Raw genomic sequence first — 13484 nt, forward strand, 5'->3', positions numbered from 1 at the left:
GAGGACAACTGATGTCAAGGTTCATTGACTTGGAAAATAAGTGAATGTGTTTTCAGTATTTTGAGATGATGATTCTACACTTTCCTTTCCAGGGCTTCATTCCTTTTCCTCTTTGCTCACTCAGTTTGTTTTCCTTGGGTTATGGCATCGAAGCCTAGACCTCAACCTTGACTTATATGTATCTGAGTTCCAGAAGTTCCTGTCCAACTGACCACAGCCACCTCAAACAATGCCCAAAGCTTACCGAGTGGCCCCATGACCCTGGGCTAATGGCTGCATGGGAATCACGACAGACTCCTTCCTTCTTCTCATCATACAATCTAGGCATCATCCTACAAACGATGTCATACATCTCATCACCTCCTCCTACTTGTTATTTCTCCCTGATGCTTATCTCTCCCTCTCCCTGAACTGTTATAATAGCCTTCACCAGCCTCCAGGCCCTCTCCATCTCTCCCTGGACTGTTGTAATAGCCCTCACCAGCCTTCCTGTTTGCAATCTGCTCTCTTCCAATGCATTCTCCACGTTACTGAGTGGTCTTGCTGAAACACAACCATGACCTTGCTCCTTCATTTAAAATTCATCAGTAGCTCTGTTAAGGATAAAATTTTGCCATTCTCTTCAAAATTTAGAAAAATCCTCACATTCAATTCAGCGAAGTCCAAACCCCCAAGAAATATGAAATCTGGGTGCAGTGAATCTTTGAGAAACCAGGAATCCTGCCCCAGAATTCAGAAGGGGCATTGCAAAGTGAATTCTTCCTCATGCATCAATGCCTCTTTCTTGGTGTAGGTTTTCCCAGTTCCAAGCTCACTCCCCTTTGCCTCCAGCTCTCTCCTCTCCTGTCCACTCTTCCTTATTCAATAATCAGGAAATGAGGAAGAGCCTCTTGGACACTAACCAGTAAATCTGAATCTCTGGCTGTATTCCAATCATATCTTCCTCAGTATGTCACATCCCTTGTGAGTGAATCCCATTTACAATGTATCATTTACCATCAGCTAACTCTTCCCAAGTAGCTACTTGCCACTCATGGTACCAGTGGTTGTTAATCTGGTGTTGTGCAATCCTCTAGCGTGTTTATGCCCGTGCACAGACTCCTCTCCAGGTCATGTCCATATTCATTTTAACAATTACCTTCTTTAATAGAACAATATCCAAGAAAGCTCCAGGGCATGGAGTGACTAAACTAATAACAACACCGAGCTGAGAAGCACACATCTGGGCTGTCTCTCTTAACTCCCCACCCGCAACCCTATTAAAGAGGCACCATCATCCTGAGTTTACAGTGGAGAAGACTAGGCCAAGTCTAGCAAGGCAGCAGGGATTGTGGCTGTGAAGACCATGCCTGTGCTCTCAATGACCTTAACTGCTGTACTGCATTCAGCCAAACCTTCCTCCAGGAGCTAGGACTGAGTGGGGTCTCATGAGTTGTAGGTTTTGTAGGTGGACACCAACTACATGAACATCAACTAGTCTCGTAATATGTTTTTTTTGCTTGCAAATCCATTACCCATTGCCAACTATTTCCAAGAAAGTAAGAGCTAGGGAGTCTCTCTGTTTCTGGTTTAGACCCTGCAGCTAACCGGTGAGTGAATTCTGCGACCTCTGGCAATGAAGTCCTGTGACAAGGCATGAAACAAACCAAAGAGCAATGCTCTGCCCTGGAACTCAGCATCCAAACTTGCCTTCTTCCCGTCAAAATACAGGAAGATGAGCTTACCACCCTGCACAGTTTCATAATTAGGCTGGCACATTTGCCCACTAGTTCTTGTGGCTGGTGGAGAGGTGCCAACTGCCTTTCCTGCTCCTGCAGAAAAAAAGAAACCACCATCTTCTCCACTTGTCTCCCTCCAGCTCCCACCCCAGAGGCTCGACTCCAAGGCTTGGCTCCCCTCTTCCCATTACCTACTGGCACTTACTGGTGTGCACCAGGGATGAGCCCCCAAAAGGTGTAGACAAGTTAGCCTCTGATAACTGATACCTAACTGTGGTATCATCTCATTGGAGAGGACGCTACCACCTTCTTCATGAGTTACAATATGTGTAAAATTGCTTAGCTCAACAGCCAGCACAAAGTTAAGTGCTCCATAAATGCTGGCTCCTACTCTCACTACAGCCCCTACTGCTTACCTCTGAGATAGTGAAAGAAGAATTACAAAGCATTCTCCCAGGATGACACAGAAAGGCTGCAGCTAGAAAGAGGGCACACTGTTCTGAGTATAGCACCTAAAAGCTACATGGGAAAAGATTCATAAATTGGACAATATAACAATATATTTTATGCATATATCGAGAGACACCATAAATTAAAAAATTATTTGAGAGACGGGGAGAAAATATCTGTGACACGGTTGTCAAAAAGTTAATATTTATAAAGAGTAAAAAGAATACTTACGTTTTCTTTGCTTTTATATATGAAAAATTCCATGTTAAAAACAAAGAGTAGCTATTCATCAATTAAAAAGGACAAACTACTCAGGAGACAAATGAACAAAGAATATAAACAGGCAATACTAAGAAAAGGAAAGGTCAATAAAGCAATGAAAGATGAACGACCTCAGGAGTAATAAAAAATGCAAATTAAAATGCTGAGGCACATTTCGTTTTTCAGAATTACAAAACTTCTGAAAAACTCTTCCCATTCAATGCTGGTGATGGTGTGGGGAAATAGTCAATCATGTATTGATGGTAGGACAGCAAACTAGTGTAGCCTTTTTAGAGAACGATGTGATGATATCAATATTTGAAATGTCAATGTCCTTTGATCTAGAATTCTACTTCTAAGAGTCTCTCCTAAAAGAATGCTAGTATATATGTACAAATATGTATGTGTGTGTTCATTACAGCAAGTGTGGTAGTAGGAAAAAACTGGAATGAAGACATAGCAAAATTAATGCAGATACTTCCATAAAATGGAACACTAAGCAATAATTTTTTCAAATCTAGAACTAGTAATAGAGAAAAACGACAACATGCATTTACTAATTACTAATTGCCAGGTACCCAGTATACTTGTTTGATATCTAGAGAATCACAGAGAAGGGTAGTTTAATAAAATGGTGTAAGGCAGGGACTCTGGAGCCAGACCATCTGCACTCTAAAACAAGCTCCAGCTCCATCATATACTAGCTGTGGGACTCTGGACAAGTTGTTTCAACTCCCTGTGCCTCAGTTTCTCTTCCTATCACATGAAGATAATAACAGTACCCACTTTGTGGGGGAATAATGCAAAATGAAGTTAGCACACTGAAGCTCTTAGCATAATGCCTGGCAGACATTCAAGTGCTCAGTAAAGGTTAGCTGTTGTCACAGCTGTTACTGTTGCTACCTTCATCTATAGACTATATGATCCGACTATTCTCCATTTTACATCACATAGTTGGTACCACATATTTAAGCCCTATATCATTTTTATTTGAAAACATAAAAAGTTGTTATTTATCTGGTGCCCATTCTGTGCCAGGGGCCATATCTAAATTGACACATGTCTATTAGTGGTGGACCCGAGCACCCCCTCCATTGGTTCATTCGGCACGTCATTCTACATTCTGTGCTGCAGCACGACCCAAAGGCCGTGCAGGTGAGGACGTGCACAGACCAAGTGCTCTACTGCTCCCTCGGAGCCACGGCCTATTCCCCACCAGCAGGTGCAGACTTAGCTTCTGATATTGGTGTCCATACTCCGTCCCCAGCTGGGGCCAGGCCACATCTTCTCTCTGCTGCTTGAGGGTCAAGTATGTCTGTGTCAAACTACTATGTCCAGTTCCTTCCAAATGCAAGTTCGAGGCCTGGCCATAACCCTTGACTCCCCCATTAGCCTATTTACTTCCGTATCACTTTCAAATTATTAGCATTCATACTTCTGTGTAACATATGTTAAGACTTTTTTCCTTATTTTTATCTCAAGTCTAACTTACAGGATAAAGTAACAATTCTTGAATTTAACACCGTTACTCCTTCCCCACGAGCTGATGATACCACTAGCTGGGAGGAGGGTGTCCATTGCTCTTTCTCAATGCTGAGCCCTCATGTCCACTTGAACATCTGTGAATACTGGGTGGGCAGAGGTGGCTCCAGTTAGCTTATCCCCTGCATTCCTATTCCTCCAAACAGGTTCCTGAGCCTGGCGACAGAATAGCATACCTTCTGTTATAGAACGAAAGCTAGCTATATTATGCCATTTTGTTTTATGCTGGTGTCATATTCCATTGCCAGTTTTGGAGATGTGATGAATATGAAACTTATTAGAATTGGTTATGCTGGGCTTCTTGGTTACTGAGAAAAGCATGAGAAAACCCTCCCAAAGAGAGTTCGACATATTCCCTGAGAATTTGAAGCATAAAATTGTGCTAAATGGAATTAAAACAAAAACAAAAAGACCTACTGTACTACCGATATAGTAGTCCAGAAATTTGAGAACTATATTCTCTGAATAAAAGTAAATTTTGACCTATAAACATAAGCATTAAAGTTGGTCCACAGAGTTCTATGAGCTGCCCCTCTTCCAATAGCCAAAACACTTCCTACCCTGGCATTATCCTAAGAAAGAGGTGGAAACTATAATAATTACCTGCCTTGCCCTAAGACAGGGCTTCCCAGATTTAGCACCATTGACATTTAAGAACAGATAATCCTTTGGGGGCCTGTCCTGTGGATTGTAGAATGTTTAGCAGCATCTGTGGACTCTACCCACCAGAAGCCAATAGCACTCCCTGCCCCAGTTATGACAACCAAAAATGTGTTGAGACATTGCCAGATGTCCCTCAGGGAAACAAAATTATGTCTGGTTCAGAACCACTGCCTTACAGGACCACTGGGATGGATCCCAGCCTCTTTCCACCTCTCCAAGCAGATCAACTTTTCTCAGACTCTTACCCAAACCCCCTTTCTTCCAACTGGCTCTGTATGTCCCCTTGCCTGACCCATCTCCTGCCTTCTGCAGCCCCAACCCCAATCCTCCACTATGCTGTGGGAACTCATGAGCAAACAGCAGCAAACTCCCCTATAGCCTTGATCACTTCATGGAATATTCCTTGCTCTAATCTTGAACTTAAGGATGTTGTTCCCTACAGCCCTCTCACAAGGCATGATGGATTCATCTCTCAGACTCCACATACTCCTCTTTGCCAGCTCCAGACCATTTTCTTCCCAACTTCCCTTAAGCCCCTTTGGACGAGGGTTGGCAAACTATAGCCTATAGACCAAATCTGGCCTGCCCAACCTGCTTTTATACAGTATTCAGCTAAGAATGGTTTTCACATTTTTAAATGGTTGGGAAAAAATTCAAAAGACTATTTTATGACATGTAAAATTCCAATCTCAGTGTCCATAAATAGTTTCACTGGAATGCAGTCATGCTCATTCGTTTACCTGTTGACTATGGCTGCTTTTAAGCTACAAAAGCAGAATTCAGCTGAGTAGTTGCAACAGACACTGGCCTGCAAAGTTGAGCATATTTACTATCTGGCTCTTGAAAGAGGAAGTTTCCAACTCTTGCCTTTGAGGCACGTGGCAGTAGTCTGTACCATCCACTCCCAAGCAGTTGTCATCATCTACTACCTGCCAGGTCACTCTTCCATGTGTATTAAAATATACACATGACTGAAAGCCGGATGGCACAACTGCTAACATCAGTTGACTGAATGAAGTCCAAAATTACCTCTATAGGTTGGAATGTTGTGTGGGAATCAACAGGATGAAATGTAAAGTTCATATATTAAGTTGCATACAATGTTCGTTATCAGAAAGACTGAAATACAGAGCAGGAAGAAGATCTTCTATGTACTGACAGGAAAGAATCTGAATGAATAGGAAAACAGTATGGGGAAATTTTATCCATATCATGGAATGCTAAGCAATAATAGAGCTATAACATTATGGAGCAAATTTAAGTCAGATGACTTTCCTAACAAGCAGAAAAATTCAAGGATAGAAGGTGTTGCCTCAGGAAGGACAGTGCCCGAGCCTGGAAGTGCACAGAAAGGGCTCCTGCTGGCTAGACAACCCTGAAGACCCTTCAGTCCTGAGATTATATACTATTACGATTTAAACCAGGTTCTTTTGCTAATTAAATGCTAAAAATATAATTTTCTTGGTAAAAAATGGAAATGCCAACATTTTCCTTCCATCCAATCAAATCTGTAAATTTGAGTGCAAAGATGAAGCATACAATCACAAAAGATACTTTTAGGTGACAGATGACCAGTAATACCTTATTTGGTAAATGCTTGGTGTGTTCTATTTCTTCAGAAACCAAAGCAAAGCAATATGAGTTTAGAGTCTTATCAGTCCTGAGAATTAAAGCACATAGCCTAGCAGGCCTATGTCTGTAAGACTTGGAGATTTTTCTCCTTTCAGCTCTCTGAATTTTTATGTTTACCTCAATAGAAATACATCTACATGGTATATAAATCAAATTCCCTCTATAAAAAGTCAGAAGTACATATCTCACACAGTGACTATGTGTAGGAATGGTTGGTTGGGAAGTGATTTTGTTTGATTTGGACATTGAAAAGCAAAGGCCAAAGGCTTGAATTCGACCCATGGCTTAGCCCCCTAGTCCTGCGATTCATCCCAAGGTACCGACCCCCTGATTGTTTTCTCACTTGTAAAGTGAAGATAATGACACGTGTCCTGCTTGGATCCTATAGGGGCCCATTGTAAGAATTAAATGATGTAATGATCAAATGACATAAAAGGACTATCTGAGTGCAGAGTGCCATATACATTTTAGGACATCGTGAATCTCTAGCTTCTAACGTATTTCTACCCTCTTTTCAAAAGTATTGGTATTAGTTGGGTCATCACAGAGTTATAAAAATCCAGCCTAAAATTCCTCCTGTGCGGCGTAGGCAGGCACGTTCCTACAAGTTAGCAGTAAGTCGGGCCAGAACGTCCAGGTAGATGAAGAGTAATCTAGGTCAGGCATGCTTCTGTGTCCTTCAAGGTCTACAGGGAATCAAACACAATGAACTACTTGACTCTAAGGTAATGTTTGGAGACACAGATGCTGAGCAGGTGACTAAGCTATGCATGCAGAGAGCATTTCCAATTTTGCTTCTCGTCACCCTTTCCCTCTATCCCACTCCCGCCTCTGCCAAAATTCACTGTTGTTTGGAGCCATCAGGCAAAATCCCTCCCACAGGCCTCATGGATGAAGCCACTTTATAACCATCAACCTGTAAAACCTTATCTACCTTTACAAGCTGGAAAGTGCATTTTTCTCAAATAAATGCTTTAAAATTTACATCAAAGTAATAATGCCAGTAAAATGAAAAAAAAAAACAAAAACGGCCCTGTTTGAAAAGACTGAGACAGCAGCATTCAGAGCAGGATCTATGGCCTCCCTGTCCCAGATCCCACCAAGCCTAGTGCCTCGACACTGTGAACTGTGCCCAGGATGGTCCACTCCACTGTTATCTTTGCCAACATGTTACCTGAACTTACAGCATAGGGACCCTTGAAAAGTGTAACAGCAAGAAATATAACAAGAACGAACGTGACACAAGTCAGACAGAGCAAAAGATCACCAAGTGCTGCTGGCAAGGTCTCCTAACTCCCACCCTCATGGTTTTAAATATAGATTTTTCAGCCCCTTGTATACACTTTCCTCAACTCTCTCCATGTTAATTTCTCAAGCAGTAGCTAGAAGTAGTGCTAGAGAGAGCTTCAAGGACCCTTTGAGCACTGCCTGAGTCTTTCGAAGATCTTAGATCACAAAGGACAATGCTCGTGGTAGATGTTCTCATTCCTCAACCTGTTTAGAAGTTTTGGTTTTCTCTTCACAAAAATAGAGCTTGTTGTACACAGACTCTAATAAACAGAAAAAAACCTGAAGAGGGAGGCTATGCGGTAAAGAAGAATGTCAACATGGACTGTGCCTAGCACATCACTCTCAGAACAATGCCATCCTCCCTCTTTCTGCAAAAGGAGGTACCCAAAGGCATGGGCTGGCTTGTAGTCCAGGGATTCTATGAGTATCAGACTTCTTGGGGCACTTCTCAGTACCGGTGGGGGTGAGCAGTCCATTAGGGATAGAGAGGAAGGGACATATCTTGATCACTCTCTTAAGGTCATCCAACTAACTCCGAGTTATGTTCTTCTTCGCCATGCAACCTCCCAATCTACATTTGCCTCCCAGGTCGATCTGCATGATGGAGGAAAACTCTCCAGCCAAACGATGTGAGCAAGGCTTCCACCCTGCTGGCAGCAGGAAGTGGTGCACCGGCAACTGGTTTATCCCTCAGCCCCTGTGGACCTGGTTGGCATGGACTAGTCCACAGAGCCCCTTCATCCTAGTGAATGGACAGCATCCACTTGGGAAGACAGAACTGGATTCAGACCCCTGAGCAGCCTGGCCATTCTTTTACTGCATCTGTGTTTTATGGAACTACTTCTGAGTTCCCACAGATTTTGTCAAACTTTATATTTTGAATATATATAATTCCTCAGGGGACTGTCAATCTATTTTTTCCTATCTACCTCCCTCAGTCTTACTTTCTTCCAGCCCAGATGTGAGGTTCATAAGAACAGAGATCATTCCAATACATACACACACACACACACACACACACACACACACACACATATAAGTATGCAGGCATGTTTATATATACATATATAAAGTTTGACAAAAACTTTATGTATATATGTATATATACATGTACATATGTACTATATATATATAGTACATATGTACATGTACTATATATATATAGTACTATATATATGTATATATATACACATATATATAGTATGTACATATGTACATGTACTATATATATAGTACTATATATGTATATATATATATACATATGTACATGTACTATATACATATAGTACTATATATATATGTATATATATATATATATATATATATATATATATATATATATATATATATGAGAGAGAAACAGACAGGGGTCTTCAAAGCTTCAGACAGTTCTGGTCTATAATGAACAATTTACTGAAATTTTACTTGTATATAAAATTATATATTTTGTTTTTATATATGTGTATTTTAAATTCAGATAGATTTATTCTATTTAACTCAACCTCAACTTCTGTACTGTCATGAGTACCTCAGGCCTTTCACAACCTCACATGTGTGATCGCATACCATTTATTACTAAGTCAGACCTTTGTGTTTTGGATTCTTTTCCGTTTGATAATGCACAGCTTTTCTGAACAGATGTTAACCGAGACATTAAATAATATAAAAACACAAGTGGATGAAGAAATGTTTGTAGGGTTCGTAAGATCTGTGCACATTACCAGGGTCACCTTGGCTTGGGTAGTTCCGTGGGAATTTGGGTTAGGTTGGTGTTTTAATGGTAGAGAAGTGGGGTAGTTCCGTGGGAATTTGGGTTAGGTTGGTGTTTTAATGGTAGAGAAGTGGGGTGGGTGGGGGGGATGACAGTGGGCACTTGTAGGATTGAAGCCACCCTCCCTCTTTCCGGTAACCCTGCGCCCCTCTCCATGGCTGGTTCATGCTTACTTCTCACGGAGATCTCGCACTTGACTGGGCTTGAAGCCAGGAGCTGACTGGGAGCAGGGGCTCGTGGGAGCCGACAGTGGACTCTTGACGCTCTGTACCGAGTGCCTGCGGCTCCTCCTGCGGTCCAGGGCCCGGTGCTCTCCCGCGCCAACACCGGAACACACGCTGGCCCTCCTCCGGTCCCGGCGCCCGCTGGCGGGTGGCTCTGCTGTCTCATCGCCATCCTCCTGCCGGAGTGCCACCTGAAAAAGCAGAGGGCACCCACTGCAAGGTCAGCCTTGACATCCCTTCACAGCGCCTAGGTGTGACTGTGCCTTGCAGGCTCGCTCTAATGAGGATTTAACAGTGTCTTTTCCCATCCTGCAGCCTCAGCTTCTCTGCAGTCTTCGCAACCACACGTCTCAGTGCCGTCTGTAGACTGAAAGGTGCTTGCCACTGCGTATTTACCCAATCAAATGAATAGCTAGACAGTCTGCATATGTGAGCCACAAAAATATATATCAGAAATAAACTTGACATCTAGGATAAAGGGTTTTTCCCACCTAATTTCCTCTTAAAAGTGATGCGTATTTGTACAGAGGAATAATTGGTTTGCACTTTGTCAGATAGGCTTGCATGTAGAAGCCTGAGCCAATGGTATCACTTTTAAGTTCAGAAAAAGCTCTATTGTTATAAAATCTCTTGGAAATTCTACTTCCTAAAGCTTCCCTCTTCAGTATAACTACAGAACAAAGAAAGAAATTATGCATTTGTTTAATCACGTTTATTATCTCAACTTTAACACTTTAAAAGGCATTCTCTGGGGAAAGTTTGAGAGTGATTATGTACCTAACCAATGACAGTATTTTAAAAATATTTCCAGCCAATTACTTTTTTCTTCATTTTGAGATGTAAAAATTCTAGACCATTTGAACTTATTCTGACCTGAGGTATTGATTCTGCTTCTTATTAAGCACACATTTGGAATGATAAGATTAGGGGCTAATGTAGAATTCAGATATTTTTAATTCCTTGCCTAACCTCAGAGATCCAAGGATCAAATAGCATTCTGCTCAGTTCCTTTCAGAGAGGCACACAGTGTGTATAAAGTGAAATCCACTTTAACTGCCTTTTGTCAAGGAAGACAGAGACGATCAGAGAGTTTAAGTGAGGAGAAAAATCTGGAAAAATTATCAAAACACCACCATAAAATGGAATTCAATGAGGGCTTTCTAAAGTTCAGATCCTCAACAAAACATCTATCTCCTTAAAAAAAAGAACAGAGTGCATGAAGGGGTGAATAAGGCACAGAATCCCAGTAGAGCCAATGGCAGCCTTGGGCTTGGCAGTCAGGAACAGCATAACATGAAATTTGGGGCTGGCATTCACTCATGGTTTTGTTTTTACAAGAAGAATCCTAGAATGTGGCCGAACCCTCAGAGACATCTTAGGAATGGCCAGAGAAAAGGCCACAGACTATGTGGGCCCTTGTACCAAGAAGTTTGGGCTTCATCCTGCTGGCCATGAAGAAGGTTTTTCATTCATTCACTCATTCATTTATTCACTAAATCACTCAGTCACTATTGCTTGTTTTATTCAACAGAGGAATGGCATAGTCATAGCGGATTTTCAGGAGGACCACCTTGTTTTTAGTTGCAGAAAGTTAGGAAGGAGGAGAGAGCAGAGAAGGCCCCATGGGATGTAGCCCCTGCAGGATGCCAACCTCTCTAAACTCTGCTCTCAGCTGCTCTCCTAGGTCTTTCCCCTCCAGTCACACCAACCTCCTTTCAACCCTTCATACCTGCCAAGCTGGAGCTCCTGTACAGCTCTTCTCTGCGTTACTGTCTCTCTTTAGGCCATCATCTCAGAGGGGCCTTCCTTGCCCGCACCTCAGTTTCTCATCCCCCCTCATCCTGTCTCTTTTCTTCATAGACATGCTCACAGCCTCAGATTTGCAGCTTGTTCTTGTACTTGGTCACTGTCTGCACACCATTAGAATGTGCACTCCCTCAGGGCAGTGTCCTTGTCTGAGTCACTGCTATGTCTCAAAACTTGGAATAGTGTAGATACTCAATAAAGTTCTGCTGAACCAAGTCATAGAGGAACTAATGAATGAAAAGATATTGCAATAATGCAGGCAAGAAATGATGAGGGCCAGAGCTAGAAGAATAGAGAAATAAGTGCAGTTTTCAGCAATCAGACTTTTAAGTGTGGGGACAGAAGAATGAGAAAGAAGTCCAGGAAAGCTCCAGGTCTGTAGCTTGGGAGATTCTGTTATTTGCAGAGGTAGTGAAAGGAACGGGTTATACCGGATTTTTGTTTTTGTCATGTGAGAAAAATAAAGGATTCATTTAGTGCTGGTAGCATGTCATGTGCAGCTTCCAGACGGCCATGTCCCAAATAGTCAGAGGTCCCCCAGCACCTTCTATGTCCTTCTGTACCATCATATTTAGCTGCTGGGAGAATCGGCTATCTGTTCATCTTAGACTACAGAATGAATGTTGGGCCAGAGACAGATTTTGTATCTCTGTATTTTCAGATCCAGAAGAGTGTGTGGGCCCCATATAATGGGCCTCAAATGAATGAATGTAATACAAGAAGATAAGCAGGCAGAGGGGCAGGTAGCCATAGGCCTTTGCAGAAAGCTCAGTATCAAGATATCGGCCACCAAGGCTGCGGAACTCAAATCATAGGGCAGACCATATAGACTGAGAGAGGAGGTCTGATAAGGAAATCTCAACACAGGAAAGGATCTAAGGATGAACAATCAGAAAGGTACCCTGGAGACACTCATAGACATAGCCACCAGGAGTGCACTGCACAGAAGCAATGTACAAGAGTGGTGTCATGATCACCAGCATCATTTTAATCATGCTAGCATAGCAGTGATGCATCAACTGATAAAAATAGCAAACAAAAAGGAAAGAGAAAAGCAGGGAAAAGATGAAGGGAAGACCAATTTTACTTGTATAAAAATCCTAAATAAATGAGTATCAAACAGAATTCCAACAGCACATTTTTAAAAAGAACAAATCATAGCCAAGTGGGTTATATTCCAGGAATGCAAGGATAGTTAAAGGATGAAAAGAAATGAAATAAATACCCAATTCGAAAATCTAGAAAAAGAACAACAAAGTACACTAAAAGAAAGTAAAAGAAGGAAATTATAAAGATAAAAATCATTTAGTTATAAACAAAATGGCAATGTAAATCATACACAAATCAAAATTATTATTTGAAAACATACAAAGAAATATACAAAACACTAGCTGATCCAGAGAAAAAGGGGAGAAATTACAAAAAGTGAGAAATAACCAAGGGAAAGTAAGTACTAAAACAGAAGAAATTAAAAACATTCAAAAGAGACTATATATTTCTTTGCCAATGAATTTTAAAATTCAGATAAAATTAATTTCCTAGGAAATATAATTTAGCAAATATAATCTAAGTAAAGGTAAGAAATTTAAACAGACCAATTTCTATAGAAAAAAATATAGTTATTGAAAATTTCTTCCTGACCCTAAACACACACACACACACACACACACACACACACCACAATTTCCCAAGGAAATTCTATCAAACTATCAAAGATCAGAGAAAAAGGCTGAGAAAAAGAAGAAAAATTTCTAAATATTTTTACAAAGCAAGAATAAAACAAATACCTATACATAAGAAGTATTGCGTACACACACACAAAGAAAAGTATAAGACCACTCATGGTAGCATCTGTTTGTCATGGCAACAGAACTGAAAACTGGCCAGACTCCATTAAAAGAAGAATAAATAAATTAAGTATGGCAATTTTATGATACTTTCTATCAGCAGTGAAAATGAACAAACTAGAAAGCCACATAACAACATGAGTAGGTGTCAAAAACACGAAGCAAAAGAGAAAATGATATCATTCCTTTTATAAAAAGTTTCAAAACAGACAAAATTCAACATGTTGTTTAGCCATACAGACTGGAATGAAAGAGTTAAAACAGCTGGCCTGTGATCTTT

The 13484-nt window shown here is 41.1% G+C and overlaps 1 protein-coding gene across 21 annotated transcripts in view; it reads right to left on the reverse strand.

Annotated features, from left to right (window-relative positions):
• FHOD3 (formin homology 2 domain containing 3) overlaps positions 1 to 13484 on the reverse strand; it is a 422036-nt gene that overhangs the window by 124653 nt on the left and 283899 nt on the right. For 19 of the 21 annotated variants that reach the window (XM_039842750.1, XM_039842822.1, XM_039842795.1 and 16 more), the window contains exon 10: positions 9501 to 9742. The exons of 1 other annotated variant lie outside the window; for it this stretch is intronic. In XM_039842750.1, the coding sequence (XP_039698684.1) occupies positions 9501 to 9742 (242 nt within the window). Of the gene's footprint in view, positions 1 to 9500; positions 9743 to 9783; positions 9788 to 13484 lie in introns of all 21 variants that reach the window. One more of the 21 variants, XM_039842871.1, reaches the window with a different exon arrangement.

This window comes from Pteropus medius, unplaced genomic scaffold (assembly GCF_902729225.1).
Source record: "Pteropus medius unplaced genomic scaffold, Ma_sr-lr_union100, whole genome shotgun sequence".
In the NCBI taxonomy this organism is placed as follows: domain Eukaryota; kingdom Metazoa; phylum Chordata; class Mammalia; order Chiroptera; family Pteropodidae; genus Pteropus; species Pteropus medius.